Source organism: Diadema antillarum, unplaced genomic scaffold (genome assembly GCF_040938485.1).
Source record: "Diadema antillarum isolate AM-2024a unplaced genomic scaffold, OU_Dant_1.0 seq00001915_RagTag, whole genome shotgun sequence".
Classification (NCBI taxonomy): domain Eukaryota; kingdom Metazoa; phylum Echinodermata; class Echinoidea; order Diadematoida; family Diadematidae; genus Diadema; species Diadema antillarum.
Window position 1 is genome coordinate 103,702 of NW_027272578.1, and position 22,591 is coordinate 126,292.

Here is a 22,591-nt window from a genome sequence, read left to right on the forward strand (position 1 = left end):
ATAAGAAATTTTGAGTCTTTATTGTCATATACGGAGAGACAACTAAGAGTACAGGAAATCATGAGCAGCATCAAAATACATGCACCAATTGTTGAATGTGTGTAGAGGAACTTCATTTTCATTAATCACAGATAAGGTGGCCTTCCTTATTCTATAGACATGATTGCTCATTCATGAATTTTCTTGGTAAGTTTGGTACAAGGTGATTGGTGGTAAGTGTTGGGAGAGTTCATTCTGTTTACAGGTGTGAGAAACCTAACGAGCTGAGTGGATAGTCAAGAGGGTCCCTCCCTGTATGCTTTCCTACTTCTAATATGTTTTGTGAAGGCACTGTGGCGTACTGGATGAGGCTTTTGATTTTCAGTCGGAGGTCTCGAGTTCGAATCCCATCAAGTGTCTGTTCGTTGGACAAGATGTTTTATCAACCATATCCCTCTCGATCCAGGTGTGTAAATTGGTATAAATGTACCTGCTAACGCTAAGGTACATGTAAATATGATAGCAGGGCCACTCTGGTAGAGTAGCGGCAACCCTGAAAAGGCTATACATGTATACCCTTACCAAAGATGGAAGGTCCGTCATTTGCAAACTGTCTGACTTCCCCTATCATCACTGTAAAAAGTATATTACATGTATATATATTTGTGTAGCATTGCTTATTTATCTATCTATTCACATTCGATATTTGGTGGTTCTACATCTTACTGATAAAACGACAGTGATCTTCACCGATCTATTCATTATCTTAAGATATCCGTATACAGCATTAACTAGATATCTATTTAATTCTATATTTATCTATCTATCTACGTATTTATTTTTGTATCTGTGTTCTTTCATTATCTAAATATTCATTTACACATTCGTAGCGGACATTTAGCAGAGGAGTAGGCCAAAACTAAAATGAAAAAAAAAAAATTGTACATAAAAATGCCTAGTGTATATCTAGACAAACTTCTAGCTTCCCTGAATATCATTCAGCTCGTCTGAGCTCTTGTGAAACCTGTAAGCATACCTTGCGGTAATTGCTTTCGAAATGTGTCTGCTGTTTCCAGCACAGTAATAACATGCCAATTTTACTGAACGGTACATGAAAGAAACAGAAAAGTGAAGACTAACTTGATATGAACACAACCCATTGACATTCAAGTAAGATCATTTTTCGTGATTATTTTATAATGCCGTGTAGCTGCCATGCCATGTAGTCAAAGCTATACAATTGTACTGTGTCCTCTCAACACTTTATTGATACGGTATACTTCCTTAAGTTAATTCGAAACAGAGCCCAGTGCTTGTCAATAATGCATACCATACTAAATGGGAAAAAACCCCATAACGTTTTGAGCAAATCAAATAAGCAGTTTTCTGACTGGCACAATCATGTCGAGTCTTCTGTACACTCATCACTGCGACAAATACATGTACAGCCTTGTCTAGCATCACTGCAAACAAGGTATTATAAAAACAAGAAAATGACAATCAACCAAACTAGGCCTGCGGATTGAGGCTGAATTTTGGGGTCAACTGGCAACTATCGTATAACAAACAAATTTTGTACTTTTTTGAAAGTATATGTCTTAACAAACTTACCAGTAAAATTTACCCAGAATTTCTGCGTCGGAACATGCCCAAATGACGTCATCAACATGGCCACCCCCAAACCAGAAAAATTAATAGGAATTTTAGAATATCTCAAGTGTTCATTATACAACTGACATTAATCATCAGATAAGTTGCCAGTGTGTGTATTTCTTATTTCCTGCCTTTCTTCAAGCAAAATTGGGTCCATTTTTGACCTCTTTTCCAAAAAATCTGAGCCAAAATTAGGTCATTTCTATGGGAACTTTATGCTGAAAACAATTTTTTTTTCTCAAACGAAAAATGCAACACCCTCTCAACGATAAACACCATTTTGAATTTATATAAGTATGTAAATTTAATTGACTGGAGTTGAGACCTAACCTGTGAGAGACCATAGCTACCATGGTTACACTCAAACTTGCCTGTAGCCATTATAACACAGCTGTCCAAATATCACAATTTTCATTACTAGTGGTGAATTATGTATATTCCATCTCAGTAGCTGGATTTTTTGTTGTTTTTTGTTTTGCATTTGGCACAATCATAAGAGAAGATGACATTTTGTTCAAGCCAATTAGGCATAGAACATGGGTAGATTAAGTCAATTTCTCATAAAATGAGACCCTCCTCCACCTCAGCCCCCACTCCCGATAAAAATGGTTAGTTCATGGCTGTTCCTTTCTTACAGTCCTGTTATAGGGTGTTTCACCAAACTTCTCATTGGTTTCAGTTTCACTTCACTGGTTTCAGTCTCGCTATCTCACTTTTCTGATTGGTATGTTTCAGTCACGAGGACTTGCTAAGTGAAACTGAAAACACTAATTGACACTGATCTCACTGAAATCAATGTGGGTGAAACGGGTCTTGCATGGACTTCTGCACGATACCAAAGCAAGCTCATTATACTCGATGAAGTACTACAACAAATACTGCACTTCTGAAAGAAATGAAGCACTGTTAACAGAAACTGGATACACATTTTGTCATAGATCACATTAGTCCAGTCAAAATAGAGTTTCACCCACTACTACTACTGCAGTGCTACTTGTTTTGGGCTCCTAAACACCATACTCAAAGTCCCAAGAAATCCAGTGGGGCAAAGTGGCTAAATTTCCATGATATGCAAATTAGCTCCCATTGTGATAAAAATACAGTGTTTCCATGAAAACTATACTTCTAGGTTTTAGATTGGAACACCGAAAGTGTTGAAATCTATGTTAACAATGTCAGTTAGTGCGATGCAAACATTCTCCATGTACATAGTCTGGGCCTCATTTGCATAATATGCAAATTAGCTCCCATAAGCCTAATGATAACAATACAGTGTTTCCATGAAAACAATGCTTCTAGGATTGAGACTGGAACATCGAAAGTGTTGAAATCTATGTTTACGATGTCAGTTAGTGCGATGCAAACATTTCCATGTACATAATCTGGGCGTCATTTGCATAGTATGCAAATTAGCTCCTATAATGATAAAAATACAGTGTTTCCATGAAAACAATGCTTCTAGGTTTCAGATTGGAACACCGAAAATGTTGCAACCTATGTTTGCAGTGTGAGTTAATGCGATGCAAACATTTCCACGTATATAATCTGTGCCTCTTGCATAATATACAAAGGGTTCCGAGCCAACGGAATATTCTAATGCATCAAAGTGCCCGATATGAGCATATCAAGAGTGTTCAAATATGATATATCAGTTTCTCTTCACCAAAAACAAACTTTACAGCCTTAGTAAACTAGCATGAATAATATAATAATATTAGAGTTTGTTATCAGACAGATAATGATAGCTTATTCATTAATTACGTAGAATCAAAGTACGAAATTAAACAAGCGTCAACATCTATAATTTGTCTAATTTTGTAATGAACGAACTCTATTTGGAGGGTGGTTTGCTCGAATCTTGATGATTCATCTCTTGCATCCTTGAGGGTTTTGAGATATTGAAGATGGCACAGTCAAAGGAAACCCTGTGGGTAGGGTAGTGCTCAAAGTCACCCACGTCGATCATTTTATCCCCACGACCATTTACACAACATGCATCAACCATTTCCGTTGTTCTAAGCGTAAAAGATGTTATTTTTAAGTCGTTTGGCCGTCCAGCAAAGACTCTTTTATTTCCATGAAATAGAATTGGCACTGACAGAGACATTTTTCTACAATGTGTTAATAATTATCTTTTAAAAAGTGGTGAACAGTCAAAGCGACTCGTAAGGAGGTACCCGAATTCATCCCTATACCCTCACGGCCCGGTACAAAACATAATTATATACACACGTGAATACAGACGTTTGAAGCGGAAAAAACTCTGTGCATAACGCCCTTTTCGTTTCATTTCCATTAAAATTCAGTGTGAGTTATAGAAGATTTTTTGTTCTACGATGTCTATACGGTAAAAATGGTTCACATATAACGAAGACAACCACGTGGAGGGTGCCCAGTCTAAGACATGCTATAATCATGTACCAACGCAAATACATAGTTATGTTCTATGGGGGGGGGGGGGGGTCCTTCTGGTCCTCTAGCAAAGAAACGTTTATTTAATGAAATTCAATGGAGTCAACAGACGATATATTGCGCTGTAATCTTGACTTACACTGACATAGTTAAAGTGATTATCATTCGAAAGGAGCCTACTATATGGGAAGTGTCCACAATAATTGCCTCTATACATGACCCTTTGTATCGCAAATATCAACGCAATTACAGTCGTTCCAAAAGTGCATGTCTAAAAAAAAAAAAAGTCGTTCCTTGAGTTTTATGACTATCACTTGAGTTTTATGATTATGTATGAATTATCGTTTGGTGCTATAATCATTGTAAATTCTTTTCGTTCGACATAGTTTTACGCACCTCATTTTCTGTCACACAGAAAGTGATGTCTATCTGTTCTTGTCGAAAAATGAAATAAAGATCAAATTGAATTGTATTGAATTGGATTCCTGCCATATCAAGACACTTTTTTTTTCTATAAAAATTACCGGGGAAGAGATAAAATAAGAACATTGATCTACAATATCTATGCAGTCCACAGGGTTCACTTGCAGAGACCACCTTGTGGGAGGTGCTCAAAGTAACTCCATGCATCCTAAAGGCGATGAAAAACATGCAGTATACAACCGCGAAAAATGTTCCATGGTTACATACCTCTGAAAAGCTCTTCCGCCTGTGTAGCACATACGCTTTTATTTTCGTAAAATGCAATTAAGGTGATACAGGAGACGTTGCTTTACAATATCTATTTTGTCAAGCCCTTGGGAAGTGCCCAGATTCCCCCTACCCTGACCGTCGTGGTCCCAAAACAGATTAACAAAACATGCATTATATGCCAAAGCAAACTCACTTGTACATGCATGTAAAGTCGTTTTGCCGAGTGGTAAATAAAGACACTTTACTTTTCATGATTTTTAAATGGTAAAGAACACTGCTTTACAATCATCATAATCATAGTCAAAGGGGTGCACATTCAACGGCACCCGAGTGGGATGTGTTCAAAATCATCTAACCCAAGGGCAATATAAGAAATGTGCACTAGCATATAGCACAAATATGTTTCAATTTTCCATGCCTTCACATTGTCCCGATCGTTATGGTTGTACAGCAATTGCACTTTTGTTTGTAAGAAATGCAATATGATTACAAAAAGAAAAATGCTCTGCATTAACTACATTGTCAAAAGGATGAACATTCAAAAGCAATCCCTTAGGAAATGTCCAAAATTACACCGCCGCTCAAGACCCGTAATTACATCACACGGACACTATGAACGCAAATACCGACGTTCTTTCGTGCATGGTTTTAGAAGTAGTTCTAGCAATACAGCTACACACTTTTATATCAATGAATGTAGTGGAAATGATAGGAGAAGCGTTGCTTCAAAATATCTATTTAGTGGGAGGATGCACATTAAATGTCAATCCTGTGGGATTTGACCCAAAGTACACCACCCTCATGGCAATATAGAAAACATTGAATATTATTAACGCGAATACACTATATGTTTCAAACGTACATGTTTTCAAACTTCGATCGTGCCGCACATCAAGGGCACTTTTGTTTTCAAAAATACGTTGAAGTTAATAGAGGAGACATTGCTCTACAATATCCATATCGTCAAGAGGGTGAACATTAAAAGATAATCCCATGGGAATTGTCCAAAGGTATACACCTACGCTCAAGCCCCCTTAAGACAAAATATAGATATTAGCAACGCAAACACCGTTGTTCTAGCGTGGACGGTTTTGAAAGTAGTTCCGGCAATATAGCAAATACACTTTTTAACAATGAAAAGTCATGGAAATAATAGAAGAGGTTTAACTTTGCAAGATCTATGCAGTGAAGAGGGTGCACATAAAATGGCAACCCTGTTGGTATGTGCCCAAAAATATTCCACCCTCACGGCAATATATAAGACATATAAAATCATATAATGCGAATATGTATATGTTTCAAACGTGTATGTCTTCAAAATGCCATCGTGCCGTATAGCAAAGGCATTTTTGTGTCCAAGAAATGCAACTTATTAATAGAGGAGACATTGCTCTACAATAACTATATTGTCAAAAGGGTGAACATTCAAATTTAATCCCTTGGGAAGTGTCCCAATTCACACCCTGATCTCACGCCCTCTTGTTACAGAACACATATATTAGCCACGCAAATACCGTTGTTCTAGCGTGAATGGTTGTAAAAGTAGTCCCGGTAATACAGCAAATACAATTTTTATCGATGGGAAATAATGGAAATGATAGAAGAGACTTAACTTTACAAGATCTGTACAGTGAAGAGGGGGCGCATTAAACGGCAACCCTGTGCGGGATGTGCCAAATATACCCCACCCTCACCTCAATATAGAAAACATTATAATATCATATAACGCAAATATATATCTGTTCCAAACGTACGTGTTTTCGAAATTCCATCGTGCCGTATAGCAAAGGCACTTATGTATCCAATAATGCAACCAATTACTAGAGGAAGTATTGCTCTTCAATAACTAAATTGTCAAAAAGGTGAACATTCAAGGTAATCTTTGGGGAGGTGTCTACATTTACACCTACGCTCACTGCCTTTATTACAAAATACGGATATTAGCAACGCAAATACAGTTGTTCTAACGTAAATGGTTTTACAAGTAGGTCCGGCAATGCAGCAAATACACTCTCACATCAATGAAAAGTCATCGAAATGATAGAAGAAGATTTACCTTACAAGATCTACATGATAAAGAGGGTGCTTATTGAAGGGCGACCCGGTGCCGTGTGCCCCCAAAATGCCCTTTATCCTCTTGGCAATATAGAAAACATATATTATCTTATAACGCGAATATATGTGTTTCAAACGTACATGCTGTCGTGCCTTATAGCAAGGGCACGTTTGTTTCCAAGAAATGCAATGTCCTGAGTCATCAATACGGATTGTCACACAGTTCTTTACCGCAAGTGTGACATCCATATTAGTATATTTTAATAAATATAATACACAAGCAAAATGACACTTGACAGACATGTTGAAATTGCACTCTCATTCCATTGCCTAAACCTGTTTCCGAAGCTCTTTCTCGTTGCCATGGAAACAATTTCATTTGGTGACCATGGTTACCCTTACAATGAGTTGAGTCATCTAGTGACTGGATACTTTTATTGGGCACCTACTTATTTGAAAGTTATTAAGCTTTATTTATAACTATTTGCGTAGAAAGAATTACATTTTATCATTTAGGGGTTTTTTTTTTTCATGAAAGCGTTACCATGGCAATGACTATATTCCCCCCCCCCCCCATTTAACACATGATTAAGACGGAAATTGGTTTGGCACTTCGCTGAAACCAACAAGACACGTAAAAAAAAAACATATTTAGACATTATTATTATATTTCAACAAATTAAATGAAAATTATGAAAATTATTATGAAAATTTGTGTTTATTTCTACTACGTCAGTGTAAGGTTGCTATAGAAACGCTATTGGTATGCGTACAACTCACCAGCTCAACTGAAAATGAGCATACTTGATGGCTGATGACCTGAGCTACATGAAAAATAGCATTACTGTAGCTAGAATCACTTCCTTTCCGAAATATTCGATTTTCATTATTAGAGATGTCGAAGTGACAATTACTCTAGCAAAATTGCAGTTCTTAAGAAGCCATTTTGATGACGTCATTTGAGCATGTTCCGATTAGATATTTTTGGGTAAATTTCATGTGGGATATTGTCAGGATGTATACTTTTTTAAAAAGTTAAAATTTGCTTGTTATACGATAGTTGCCAGTTGAGCCTTTTTTAAGCCACTTTTTGGCCATCGTCTGCAGGCCTAAACGTGTGCTCAAATCCAGACGGTAACGCACACAAAGCACTAGAGATGGGCTGCCAAAGACAAGCGGAAAGACACAAGCAAATATTATGTGATTTTTGTCTCAATATTCGCATAGTTATCTACTGTATAGTAAATCGCATCATGCACAACAAAGTACACTAAAAGCCAATACATAGTAGTTTCATTACTGCAACTTTTTCTCTCCTTTTAATTTCATGTCACAGACCCAAGTACAAGTTTAAGACACTTTATGTGAAACGCTTCACCACACATAATCCCGCTTTCTAAAATCACACACAATCGAGATGGGACGCTGCATGTCTTCATACGAAAACTAACCTGCACAAATCCAATTTTGTGCAGTGCTTTATAATGTTATTATGATTCAAGCAAGGTGTTTATAAAATCTGGTATTGCATACACATGCAAGGATCCACTGTACATTGTATTCCAAAGGGGAAGTATATCCTCGAACAAAGAGTCATTTTTACCACATTGACAAAGCAAATGTCCTAGTTACTTCCTCAAGAGAACATAAAAAAAATAACATTTGTATCAAGATGTCTTGTTTGTACGTAGATTGTTAGACATAGTACTCTTTTTTTTTGTTTATGAATACAAAAAAATAATGAACAGTCTGATGAAGACACATGAAGTACATTTTTTTTTTGGTACTTAAAATCATTCTGCACATGCCTCGTCTTCTTATAAGATTTGTCATCAAAACATACCATGGGGCTTGAACAGAATACAAATCTGAAGTGGATATCTCCTTTACTTTTCAGACGTCATTGCATAGCACTGCGTAGAGCAAGAGTCTTAAAGCCATCTCTATCACAATCTCAACTCAACAACCTGAAGATACAGACATATTCTGCGCCAATTGTGGGAGGAAAAAAAAGAACTCTATACAGACAATAAACTAGAACCAAACTGTAGTACTGTTTACATGTTTTTATCCAGTTAAGTGAAGCAAGACACTATAACACTTTATAAAAGATGAAACAGAAGCTTTCCCACAGGGAGACTTTAACACACACAGACAGACAGACAGACAGACACACACACACACACACACACAAACACTTCAAGCTTATATTGTTTCAGAGACTCCAACCCAAAGCACCTTCTGATCTGGAGATTCTCCTGCCTGAAACCCCTAGCAAACGGGAGACTCCAAGTTGATGTGTGCGAAGCGCCAAGTTCCTAGGGTTTTAGATGCTCTCTGGTGCTATCTAAGGCTTATCTTTTCAACATACAATAGCAATAAGTAAGAAATCCTTTCGAACGGGAGACACAGAGCAAGGGCGGGAGAAATTAAATCACAAGCGGGAGAACGGGAGATTTTGCAAAAATGGGTTTTCGGCGGGAGATCTCCCGTCGAAAACGGGAGAGCTGGAGTCTCTGTTGTTTCACACATGGTTCTGTGTTGCTCGATCGTGAATCCGTCTCAACAAGAGAATATGATTGCTTCTTATACAGATAATATGGTCTGGTAGTTGGCAATTCTCCTTAAATACTGTATGCAAAACTGATTGTAAAAAAAAAATGCAAGCAGTCAAACGTCCGTTTGCCCAAGTTTTTGGAAAAAGATTTAAACACTTGATACTGCATTCTGCTGTTGTTTTTAACGTAATTCACAAGAATAAGTCTACTTTCATAGCTATCTTAGCAACACAGGAAAGACATACACTGTACATGTTTTCTGTAAATGCTATGAATAAAAATCAGAAACAGCAGATGAAGGGATGGTCTCCATGTAACAAACTGACAAGAGCTGCAAATATAGTAAAGCCTTTTTTCAATGAACAATATAGAAATGATAAAGAGAAAGGAAAGAGAAAGTGATATTGACACCATAACATTGCCTTGATAATCAATCATAATCATAATATTATCCAGCCTTGACATAATAAGTTAGCATTATAAAATGATCGACTAAACTCATGAACTGCTATAATTTTGTAATTAAGGAATAAGAGAAGTCTCTGTGAAACATGGCAGGCATAAAATCAGCACTCTAAACATGTACAGTTGTCATAAGCAAATTTGATTCAATATTTGATAATCATTTATTCCAATGCTTTAATTAGAATATGATTGCATCAATCCACGGGTGGGTCGTAAACTGTTTCCTTACTAATTGATATTACGGTGTGTACAAGGTACACTATCTCTGAATGTTCCAATATTTTCCTATTCCTAGTGGCCCTGGAGAAATCTAAGACATAACTTTTTGGAAAAATACTACACAGTGTACAGACAAAACCAGAATACAAGGTATCCAAAACACTGCATTTCTCGAATATGTTGCCCCACATAACTTTCCTTACAGCCTCAGACTGTGAATAGTGGTGAATGAATACAGTTTCACCCTAGATCTGCAGCTTCTCTTATGTTTATGATTTTAGCTATTATAATTATTATCATTATCATCATGATTCTTTTAGTATCATCAAAATCATCATTCTTGATCATTTTATTACACTTGCATCATCTTCATTGTGGTCACTTTTATGAATTATCATCAATATCGTTGTCATCATTAAAGGTCTAGTTTACCTTTGGGAGCAGTGATTTAAAAAAATTCAAGATATCACATTTGATGCATATATTGTATATGTCTGTTGTATCACAAGACATCCTACCATATAAAATTTTTGCAATAAAGCCTAAAATAAAAATAGATATCAGTATTTATCTTAGTAAACAAAAACTGTCGACGGTTTAGTCTGGAAACATTTTCATTATAACTATTGTTCACATTTTGTGTATATGTATTTACCAATACTTTAACATCGATAATACGAATTCAATTTTTACAGTGGTTGTGTCTATGCGTAACACACATTTTTAGCACTAATGCTGGGGTTTTATTTTATCTGCAAATGATAATTTATGCCTTTAAATCATTTTTGGTCATCATCACAACAGGACAAACATGGCCCTAACATGGATGACAGAAGTTCACAAGAGGGGTCCAAGAGCTAGAGTATTTTCCTAGTCACTGAAAAAAAGAACAAAAAACCAACGTCACAGTGCTACCTCCATTTTCTTTGTTCATCCCATGACATCAGGCAATAATTATGATTGGCATGTAGAGGTGTAAACCATTCCCAGTCATAACTAATGCCTCCTGATTGTATTTCATGAAAGTAGATCTTCACTGCATGCCAAATATGTTCAATTAAAATATCCTGGTATCAAAAGTACACATCAAGCCTTGCCAGTGGAACAAGCAATTAAGTTGCTTAAGTTTAAGCACCACATATTTCTATTCTTTATGTTGAACAGAAGGGTACAGAAGGCAATAAAAATCAATCTACACAGACCTCTACCAGTCATTTTCTGCACACTGACACTGGTACTTATAGTTCCTCAACAAAATCATCCTAGATTGTTGAGTCCATAATAAAAAAAAAAGGAGGTATTTACCAAGTTTTTATTCAGCTCTGTTGCATGCGTATGTAACTACTTACGAATACTCGTTGGTCAATGAAATACATACATGAAATGCTTTTCATGATCATCTAACGAGGTTTACAGCAAACCATCCATGATCTACAATTAAGTCAAATACACAAGTTTAGTCATAATGTCAGTCTCCCAGCTATGTATACACGTATTTGGATTTGTACATCATGATCTACAAAAGCATATTAATCGAATAAGAGCAGGAGGCATCATTGTGTAAAAAACAACAACAACAATAAACAAATCCTGTGCTGGCATCAGAATCAATGCTGCTTCAAGTTTCTTTCAACGGACTGTTGCACATGGCAGCTTGCCTTTCAATGCTCGAAACCGAATTGATATCAAGTTCTGTCTGCTGCCATCTTGTGTTCATACCACAGACAGTGCATAGTGTTCTCTTCGAGTCATAGGTGTGAGTCTACATCAAAGAGCGTAGAAGCTAGCATGGTCTTGCATGCATAAAGTACGTTTCTTTCTCTCTTTTTGTACGTATGTGCTAAACTTGGCCAGCTTACCTACACCAATCCTCGCTAGAGCATGAATTTCAATAACATGGTAAACACATTTTTTTTTTCCATCTGTGCTAATTTTCTGAATCTTCATGACATGAGACAAAAATAATACATCGCATGAACAAGTACAAGTGTAAAGGAACAAACCTGATACAGAATTAGTGGTTTTACATTTAGTGCTTCAGCTTTTTATGTTGTAACTTGTTTCTGAATATAAAGCAGCAAAATGTGAAAGTACAAAGCACAATAATTGGCCAGAAGAAAGATGGAAAATCATATTTATGAATGACACTGAAATCCATCTCGGTTGTTTGCTTTTTATTGAGATTTCACATGAATGCAGAAATTATTGTTACTAAATGTAATGTATCGAGCAAAGTTTCAACTTTCCGAATCTTAAAATTGATAATAGTCAACTACAAGCACAGGTGTCACTGTGATAGAGAATTCTCCCCAGTTGAAGCACTAAAAATAAAAATAAATAAAATAAAATCCTCCCCCCCCCAAAAAAAAACAAAAACAAAAACAAAAAAACACACACACACACACAAAAAAAAAAAACAACTTTAAAATGGCTATGATTGAGGAAGCTGTTATAATGACTTATTTTTGTTGTTATTATTATCATCACTATTATTCCTGGTTTTTTTTTTTTTTTTTTTTTTTTGGTTTCTTTCTCAAAAGTAATGGGGCAGAGTTTATTGCACCACACACAAGTATCTTTGGTGTCTTCCTCATGGGAAATTTAAAAAAAAAAACAGAAAAAAAAGGAAAAAAAAGGAAGTATGAGTGCTCCAATCTCTCCCCATAATCAAAGGCAATACAATTCCACAATGTCAAAGCCACCTGTGCAAGTATGGCTGACTATCTCTGCGTCCAAGACCAAGCACACTCGATCAGAACAAAGAAAACCCTAAGAAAAAGAAAAAGAGATTCTTTGGTCCCATTTGAATACTGGACTTTGGTTAAACAGAAGCCTTCCATCTACAGATGTCATCAATTGAAAGTCAGCAAATGACACAGTCTATGTGTAAATCTGACAGATTGAAGAAAACATTGTGACCTAATACTGGTATTTTGTCCTTTTTTCTCTCTCTCAAATTGCATTTTATCGCAACTTTTAATATGCCGAGCCTTAATGGGTTCAAGGCATACTCAGATGAGGTAAAATCTTTGTAGACTATTAAAATGTGCAGGTGAAAGTCACCTGCTTGTGAATCAGATACCATTCACATACAGAAGATCACCAAAAGAAGAGGATGCATACACACACTCCACAAATACAGGAAACTGTCCAATGGCTGCTCTCCAAGAGACGGAATACAGCCAGAATCATGAATTCTCAATGACGGCATTCTGTATTCTAGACGCCGACTTCTCTGCACAGTTCATGAAGCTGTGGAGCTGGGTGACGCACTGTGTGACATCGCGAGGGTTTGCCTTTAGACACTCATCATAAGCCTGGTACTCTCTAGCACAGTCTTTCTGGATCTGCTGAACTGCAGGACTGAAAGGGGTCACAGAGAAACAACAACACAATATGTAAATAAGGAACAGAATGAGTTGATGCTCCGATAAACCACTGAAAGAAAGACAAAGGCTACTTGAAAAAGAATGTACATTTGTATCAACATCAGAATTCACATTTATTCACCAGCGATCTTCATGCAGCCTAAATACAGTGCAATCCCATTATAACGAACACAGTTAAAACGGAATTCCGGTAACAAAGAAGTAGAAATTCAGGCCATAACATAATTGGCTCTATGTTGTTTTTTTCTTTATTGTCTATTTGTTCAGTTACAATGAAATTTCGATATTACAAACAAAATCTGCCGGTCCCAAGGACTTTGTTTATGATGGGAGTCTACTGTACCAATTTCAGTCACTTGTGCACTCCAAAGGGAAGGAAGAGATGGAAAATTTCATCAGAAGATGACAAGATGTGAATGATTGATGGCTTTTTTGACAGTGCACCTCTGGGTCAATGTATTTAAAGGGAAAGAGAGACCCCCCCCCCCCCCCCCCCCCCCCGATTAATGCAGCCAGTCACAATCATTTCAGGGCAATATGATAAAGAAAGCATGGTCCTATCAATTCTACAAGAAAATAGAAATGTAATAAGGCTTTTATTCAAACTGTACTTACACCTACTTTCACAAGAATCACCACCTAAAATTTGTATAATTTATAAATCCTCTGAAATGCTAAAGAGTCCTAAATATTTCTCACACTTTACTTGGTCAATAGAATAAAGTACATTCATGTGAACTTACTGGCTGTTGGAGCATGCCGAGGCCTTGTCTCCAAGGTCCTTACATCTGTTCTGCCAATCTTCTGGAAACCTGGATACACAATCCCCATACTCCTCAAGCTCTTTCCCGCAGTACTTCAAAACCAGAGTCACAACAGCTTCCCTGCATAGCAATGGGAGTCATGGGAGTAATGGCATTGACAAATTTTAGCTTTCAATATTCACTGGTATTACAGCAAATGTTATTCAAAGTGGGGGGGGGGGGGGGGAAGAAAGTAGATAGTAGTACCGGTACTGTCATATTTTATAACTATTATTAAACCTGTTGAAATGCGTCCCAAGAATGCTCGGGCAGGTGTCTGTGGAAAATAAATGTTGTAGCAAACTGTGTCTTCAATGGGTTAACATAATTACTGGTACACTGGTACACCAGCCAGCTTTACAATAAGACTCAGAGATTAAAGTGTATGAATGTTTTCTTCTGAGTAAATTGAATAATTACAGTAAGTCAGCAAACCAACAGCCTACTTTCAAGCAACATTGCAGGTCTGCCTGTATGAGTAATTTCCATCTTGAAGACCAGTATGCTGTAAGTTTAGTGTCAAATATTGAAGTTAACCCGTTGAGGACGAGTCCCGAGTATACTCGGGCAGGTGTCTATATGGGAAATGCGTGTTGTAGCAAAATCAGTCTGTCCTCAACGGGTTAAGAACAGAATTTCAATCTTTTGAAAAAAAGAGATGAATCTGTGCATTCCATGAAAACTGCTACACAACTGTAGTTATAATAATAGTCTCGACTCGTGGACTCTAGTGTTAAGACTACTGAGCAATCTGGATCTGGATCTGGATCAATACGCTGCCGGACCGGGTGGTATAGTGCAGGGGGGAGAGAGGGCGCAAACTAAATTAATCGTAACGAAGATGGCTTTTTTCTATCTTGCTTCTGAAGACTTCTGGAGATGGGCTGTTGATTACTGTTGCTGGGAGGTGATTCCAGGCAAGGAGGGTGCTCACAAAAAAATGAATATTTATATTGCTCTGTGTTACAATGATGAATTTAAACCCTTTGTCGTGATTTATCACTTGTCTTTCAAGAATATTCTGAGTTTTGCGATCTTTGAACTGTTTGATTTTGATATTTCTTTTAGGTCTTGTTCTGGTCAGAAAATTTTCAATGGGTAGACCCATGGCATGACCATGAATGTACCAACGATGTACCCAATCATATTATTAGTACTGGTAACGTTACAAAAAAAAAAAAAGTAAAATGAAGTGACAAACAATTGCAATTCATACTAATACTTGGATAATATTCAATTGGTTAGGCCTAGGCTCTAGCTCTATATAGGGTTCTCCAAATTGTACAAATACAATGTCATGATACTCATTGACAGTCAATGTGACTTTTTATTGTAAATTGTATTCACACAGCACACTCACGCAAATTGTAGTACATGGGACTATGTTAAAATCACGACGCTCTTGTATCGAGCGTTTATACACCGCGGTTTTCACTCACATTTTTCTCCGGGATAGTTTGTCAATATGGTGGAAGGCCAAGACACATATATTTCCTTTACTTGGACGATACTAGCCGCTCTTTCTTTCCTCAGGTACTGACAACAAAGGACTTTTTTTAGAGAGAAAAGTGACTTTCGCATACCAGCCTGTCCGAAGCATAAAGTTTTAGGGCACGTGAGATGGCGCTAGTCTGAGCAGTGCCGGTAGCGTTTTTTTTTTTTTTTTTTTTTTTTTTTTTTTTTAAAGACGGCACAGATTGGGGCATGGGGTGTAATAAACCTATGGGAAAAACGTTGGGTTAGGGTTTAGGGCTAGGGTTAGGGTTAGGGTTAGGGTTTGATGGTTAGGGTTAGGATTAGGATTAGGGTTAGGTTTAGGGTTAGGGTCCCCAATAGATTTTTAGGGTCCCCAATCTTTGCCGTCTAAAAAAAAACACGCGTGCCGGTAGTAGTGCCGGACACAGAAGACGGTGTTGATTGCAATTTCGCCAAAATTGCATACCAATACCCACTTTTGTACTTACTATTTTATTTTATTTCTATTTTATTTCAACATATTTTGACAGGATAACAAGATCAGCAAGTGAATGCTATTTTACATCAAGGTCCTGTAAAATCCAACTATATAGATATACAAATCATGTTACATAAATATAAGCATAAAAACCACTACAAACAAGCAATCAGAGCTGAAAGAAGCAATACCATTCACCATTTAAATTGTTAGTTGTTAAAAAAAAAATGGTTTGTTCAAGCGTGTTTGTAAGTAGATCCGTACACATGTACTGGACCAATGTGAAGTTGGTTCAGCAACCAGTAACTTCACCCATTTCACTGGATTTCAAAGAAAACAAGATATTGCAACATGCAAAGTTAGGCCTATCAATAATGCAGATAATGTTGTATGATGATTTGATTGTAAAGCCGATGTTGATAATATCGACAATACTTAGAAATAAGAAAACAAGAATAAAATGATAACAATGTATTGTCACCGTCATACATTGTATAGTGTAGCAGTAACAAAGAACGAGGAGGGCAAGGACGAGAGAGGATTATGTGTATGAGAACAGGCCTGTGGCTTTGAGAGCTCAGGTGCGGTTCTACCAAGAGGGTGTGCCTTCACAAAATTAAAGGGGGGGGGGGCATGCACCCCTCCCCATTGTTTTCTTTTTATTTGTCTTAACAAAAAATAAAGGGGGAGGGGGCCCTGTGCGCTAGCCCATGGATTGGCCACTGGAGCTTTGAAGTCAACAACACTATAAGATGTTTTGAATCACTACATTCTATTACTGTATTAAGAGATATCAATAAGAACAACATAGAATTTGCATTCCACAGGGGTATACATGTGAAGGGTTTGTTTGCAAAAACCGATAAGTCCACTTTTGAAGATTTTGAAGTACGATCTCTGTCATAAAGTACAAAATAATACCTTTTAAATGATATATTGGTCACTACATATAAAGGTATATTTTTGAAGTTATGGTCAAAAGAAGCAAACATTTTCTTATTATTCTCTTTATTTTTCTTGACCTTTAATTGCAAATATCTCCATTTGGCAAATATGGACTTATCAGTTTTTGCAAACAAACTGTTCATGTATTACAGGAAACTTTATACAAGGTATACTGTACAACCTAGTTATTACTTTGTACTGTATATTTATACCTTAAATTCATTATGTTGGGAAATAAAGCACATCTCTAAAGATTCACTGTGAAGATACGAATACAACAGATGTTTGTTTTGCTTCTTTGTCTGTTCTTTGTGTGTGTGTGTGTGTGTGTGTGTGTGTGTGTGTGTGTGTGTGTTCCCTCCACAGATTCCAATGAAAATGTTGAGTTCATTGTATTTGACTAGCAAAATGCAAAATGTGTAACGTACTACACTGTACATGTATGAAGATTATGTCTGAAGTAATGATTCTTTTCACTAGATATTACACACTGATGAGATATTTGTGAAGAGCTGCTGTCAATCAGTTGTGGTATGAAAGTAAAGAGTTTGTTTGCAAAAACCGCTAAGTCCATTATTTGCCAAATTGAGATATTTGTGATTAAAAGTCAAGAAAAATAAACAGAATAATAAGAAAATTTTTGCTTCTTTTGACCATAACTTCAAAAATATACCTTTATATGTAGTGACCAATATATCATTTAAAAGGTATTATTTTGTACTTTATGACAGAGTCCGTACTTTAAAATCTTCAAAAATGGACTTATCGGTTTTTGCAAACAAACTCTTCAAGTTTACATCATCATCGATGTCTTGTGAAGTCTATACTGCACTGAGTGTATGAGGCATAGATGAATAGAAAGCAAGGTGAGGGAAAGATAGAGAGAGAGAGAGATAAATGTACAATTCTATGGAAATGTGATATCATTCTGAATTTAAATATATGCACACAAACAAAAATGAAAGCTATAATCAATTCATTTTCCAGTTTTATTTTTTGCCTAATGATATCAGCTTTGCTACTCAGTTCAAGGTGATCAGTTGCACAGACTGAGCAAAAACAAAGACAAAAAGACAAAACACAAGATAGATACAATACATATCATTCAAACGATGTGATTCATTGTACAATGGACTCTTGTGTTAACACACTTAGTGAAATCAGTGTTTTACTGAAACATACAACTGATTGACAACTTGCTCTACATCAAAGTATAATAAAATAATATTTTGTACCCAAAAATCAGTGTTATAGTAGTAGCCATGATAAAAAAGAAAAAAAAAATACTGCAAAACATGATATATTCACGGCATGAATTTTTTGCGAATTGGAACCGACAGCCTTTTTCGTGACATGAAATTTTCGCGAAGTGCCACTGGCGTTCAATGCATATAGTGTAAACAAGGACTTTCGCGAGCATTTTAATTTCGCGAATCTTGCCGCTCGCGAAATTCGCGAAATTAAAGTGCACACGAAAATTCCTCGTTTTACAGTAACTGGCTGACATACCGGGTCAGGATTCAAACCTACGACCTCCTGATCTCCGCACAGGCGTCTTATCCACTTGATCACCAAGCTTCTGCCTGACAGCCAGTGCTGGTTCTAATCGTCATAGCATGCAGTGAGTACTGCATGATTACATGTATTCAAATTAATTAAATTCTTCACTTTTCTTTTTTTATTCATAGCTCCTACTAAAACATTGATTGATTTGGTGTATATAATACATTAATGCAGGGCAATTTGTAATCGACTGCAATTAAGAGGCCACTGTACTATCTACCTACAACGCCCAATCGTTTTACAGGGCAGGTCTTGCATTTTGGGATGGTTGATTGTCAATGGTTTTCTGGTACCTCATATTTGGCAGACCTGAAAAGGATGTACAGTAATACTTTCTGAGCTCTAAAAAGAAGAAGAAGAAGATGAAAAAAAAAACAAACAAACAAAAAACAGTCCTTTACTGGACTTCCACAAAGGTTGCACCAAAAAATGTGTATCTGCAAGCACAAGACACTCTTTTTCACAAGGAGGTAAACAAGCCACAGAATACTGCCATGGATGTAGCTGTCCACATATAAGATGGCCCTGGGAATATTGGAGTATTGGTTCTACTTCTGAGAGATTTGTACAGGTACAATTTTAGTCCATACGAAGCTGAGAAAGTAATTATCTAGCAAAAAACAACTCCAGTAGAACCTTGTCACAAAGAGGTCAGATATAGCAAAACCCTCTTACACCAAAGTGATTTTGCACATCCCAACTCTTTGTATTCCTTTGTTTTTGTAACTCTGATTGGTGAGAAACCTGATAAAGTAAGGTACAACAAGTTCCCTGTATAATCCGTGCAATATGCTCCTTCCCTCAGTCTGGATCCTGCACTGGTGAGGAATATAGTAATATAAAATCTTAGGCTGTAAAACATACTTCTTCAATTTTCATTTTTCTGGTATCTGCATGTTACTGTTTCTTTATTTCTCTACATCATCAAATTCTGAGATGTTTCTCACTTCATCATAGCGAGACATTGAAAAAAAAGTATGATGAAATCCTCTACTTAGAAAGTGATACACTATTAAATGTCTGACTATGAGAGACCACACAAGGATATTGTATTAAATCAAACTCAGTCCCCTACAGCGTAAGTGCATTGTCGACCCGGTTTTCGAAATTGTTAGAATCAAATAGAATTTCAGCAGAAATGTCAATAAGACATTCACATGGTCGGGTAAAACATTTAGCAGGCTCAACATTTGGTGTGCATGGTTCTTTGGAGCTGTAATTCAAGGCGACAACTGACACTTTTTGGAACAAAATGGCATTCAGGGCCCTGTCTCATAAAGCTGTTCTTAAAGTTATGAACAACTTAATAGCAACTGGTGATCAGTTCTGATGTTCTATACTCATCAGAATTTCCATAATTCAGCACAAGAACTTATCACCAGTCGTTCGTAAGTTGTTCGTAACTTTACGAACAGCTTTATGAAACACCCCCAGGTCTTCTGTTTTCTAAATGTAAAACATCTTTGTACAACACTTTGACAGCTACAATTTGCAATTGGCAGCAAGTTTATTCGACATGTACAGCATCATGTTAAAGCAAAAGATATTTCATTTCCCTTTACCAGCTAAAATGTCAAGCTGTTTTTGTTTTTCGAGAAAACTTGCTCTGTAAAGTTTCAATAATTAGGAAATGTCTTCCTAAGTACAAACTCTGTGTATTATAGACCTGCGTAAGCTACAAAATCTCACCCATGTAACTTTTGTTACTAACCCTTTGGCATGCCGACTGACACAGAAAACCCCATAGCATTGTGCGCTTTGTTTGTGACACAGAAAGGATGAATAATTTGTCAAATCACTTATTATGAAATAATAATCAGCAGCAACAGAATAAATGGACAGTCAATGCGGAAATTAGACACCTCGCTACAGTAGTACAATATGACACTGGACTAATGACACTCCCATGTTATGAATAGGAAATTTCACTGTTGTGATGAATGTCCTGATTAACGGTGAAAACATGATAATTTCAGAGACTCCAACCCCAAGCACCTTCTGATCGGGAGATTCTCCCGCCCGAAACCCCTAGTAAACGGGAGACTCCAAGTTGATTTGTGTGAAGCGCGAAGTTCCTAGGGTTCTAGATGTTCTCTGGTGCTATCTAAGGCTTATTTTTTCAACATACGATAGCAAAAAGTAAGAAATCCTTTCCACCGGGAGACACAGAGCCAGGGCGGGAGAAATCAAATCTCAAACGGGAGAACGGGAGATTTTGCAAAAATAGGCTTTCGGCGGGAGATCTCCCGTCGAAAACAGGAGAGTTGGAGTCTCTGTAATTTTCAATGACAATATTAAAGCATCACCAGCATTGCAAAAAGTTGTGTACTGTATTGCTTACTGCCAGTGAAAGTTACATATTTTGCCTTTCTGATGCTAATGATGTAAGTATTAGTACACAATACCCATTGCCCTATGTTACTGGCCACAGTAAAAATCTCAAGAGTAATCAGTTGTCATTGCAGCCTCTTTCCTCTCACATCTACAAGGAGGACGAGACCAGATAAATTCTGGAATTATTGGTAGAGATCAGAAGGTGAAATCACAGGTAATCGGACATAAAAACAGTAGGACAATTCATCATGAACATATCAAAATTGAGCTTAGCGGCACAGAGCAACATTAAAGCTAACACACGCTCATGCGGTAGAATGGGAAAATTGGATGCTGAGATAATGATGTCAAAAAAAGAGCCTAGAACTGAAAATTACTGAAGAATGTTGCTGTACACATGTATCGGGACAGACAAGCATACCTTCAGTATGTCAGGAATAATGCTATTATCAATTTGCACTGTAAGTAGAATGCAATATCAAATCAAGTAATGCTGACACATACATGTAGATAACAATTCAGAGCTGTCACAAAGCACCATAAGACTATTCCACTGATCCTACAATTTTTGTATAAACTTGCTTGTGCTAGATTTCCAGTGAATTGCAATCCAATTTGACATTTTGTTCAAAATACACTCTGTTGGATGTGTTTGCATACAATAACACTTCACTTGAAATTACAATGGCCTAATCTGTAACTTGGAGTACAAGTACATCTGAATTACTGAGAAGTCGCATGAAAAACTTTAGCCTAGTCTGGCTTTATAAATTTCTTGACTATATCAAAGGAAGTTGTAATATACCACTGGCAATTACAGCGTACACTGAATTAGAAAGAAAGATTTTACTATTGACAACTACTGTACACTGAATGAGATGTACTGTAAATGGAATTCAACAATGGTCATAGGAGGGCTTGCAGGAGGATAGCTGGTCTCTGACTATAAGACATTATTGTAAAACATGATATATTCGCGGCATGAATTTTTCGCGAATTGGAACTTACAGCCTTTTTCGTGGCATGAAATTTTCACGAAGTGCCACTGGCGTTCAATGCATATAGTGTAAACAAGGACTTTCGCGTGCATTTTAATTTCGCGAATCTTGGCGCTCGCGAAATTCGCGAAATTAAAGTGCACGCGAAAATTCCTCGTTTTACAGTATTGTCTTCACTGCAAAAAACATTTTCAGTTGCTGTAGGAATAAAAAAAAAGGTGTGTACTCACAATTTGTGTTACTACATTTGTGGATTTAACACATTTTTGTGCACTGACGTCCATACAATAAATATTCTTCACTGTTTCTGTTTTAAGCACAGCTATAAAATAAGCAGCAAATAGATTCTTATGAGATCCTGATTCCAAGTAAGACAATGTCAGCAACAGATAAAATGCATTCTCCATGCAGCCAGCAGTGTCACAGCATTTTGCACCACAGAGAATTGTTGTTGTTGTTGTTGCATACACAACGTTTGAAGCCAATTTCCTGAACTTTGAACCAAGAGCACAGAATACTCCAGCATTTAATTCTATAGGACCAAGGTTTACTACACATGTACAGTGTAGAT

General features: G+C 36.8%; 1 protein-coding gene across 1 annotated transcript; it reads right to left on the reverse strand.

Annotated features, from left to right (window-relative positions):
• Nucleotides 1-12,860: 12,860 nt before the first annotated feature.
• On the reverse strand, nucleotides 12,861-19,640 carry LOC139713152 (coiled-coil-helix-coiled-coil-helix domain-containing protein 5-like). The gene is made up of 3 exons (XM_071624902.1): nucleotides 19,636-19,640; nucleotides 14,167-14,307; nucleotides 12,861-13,397 (listed from the first exon to the last, which is right to left on the reverse strand). The coding sequence occupies exons 1-3, from the start codon at nucleotides 19,638-19,640 to the stop codon at nucleotides 13,223-13,225; spliced, it is 321 nt and encodes a 106-aa protein (XP_071481003.1). The 3' UTR covers nucleotides 12,861-13,222.
• Between the last annotated feature and the right edge of the window lie 2,951 nt (nucleotides 19,641-22,591).

What these genes read in the sequence shown, in the direction of transcription:
- LOC139713152 (XM_071624902.1), bottom strand. An exon ending in TCGGCATGCTCCAACAGCCA is followed by an intron (nt 13,398 to 14,166) that starts GTAAGTTCACAT and finishes GACCCCTTTCAG; the next exon opens with TCCTGCAGTTCAGCAGATCC.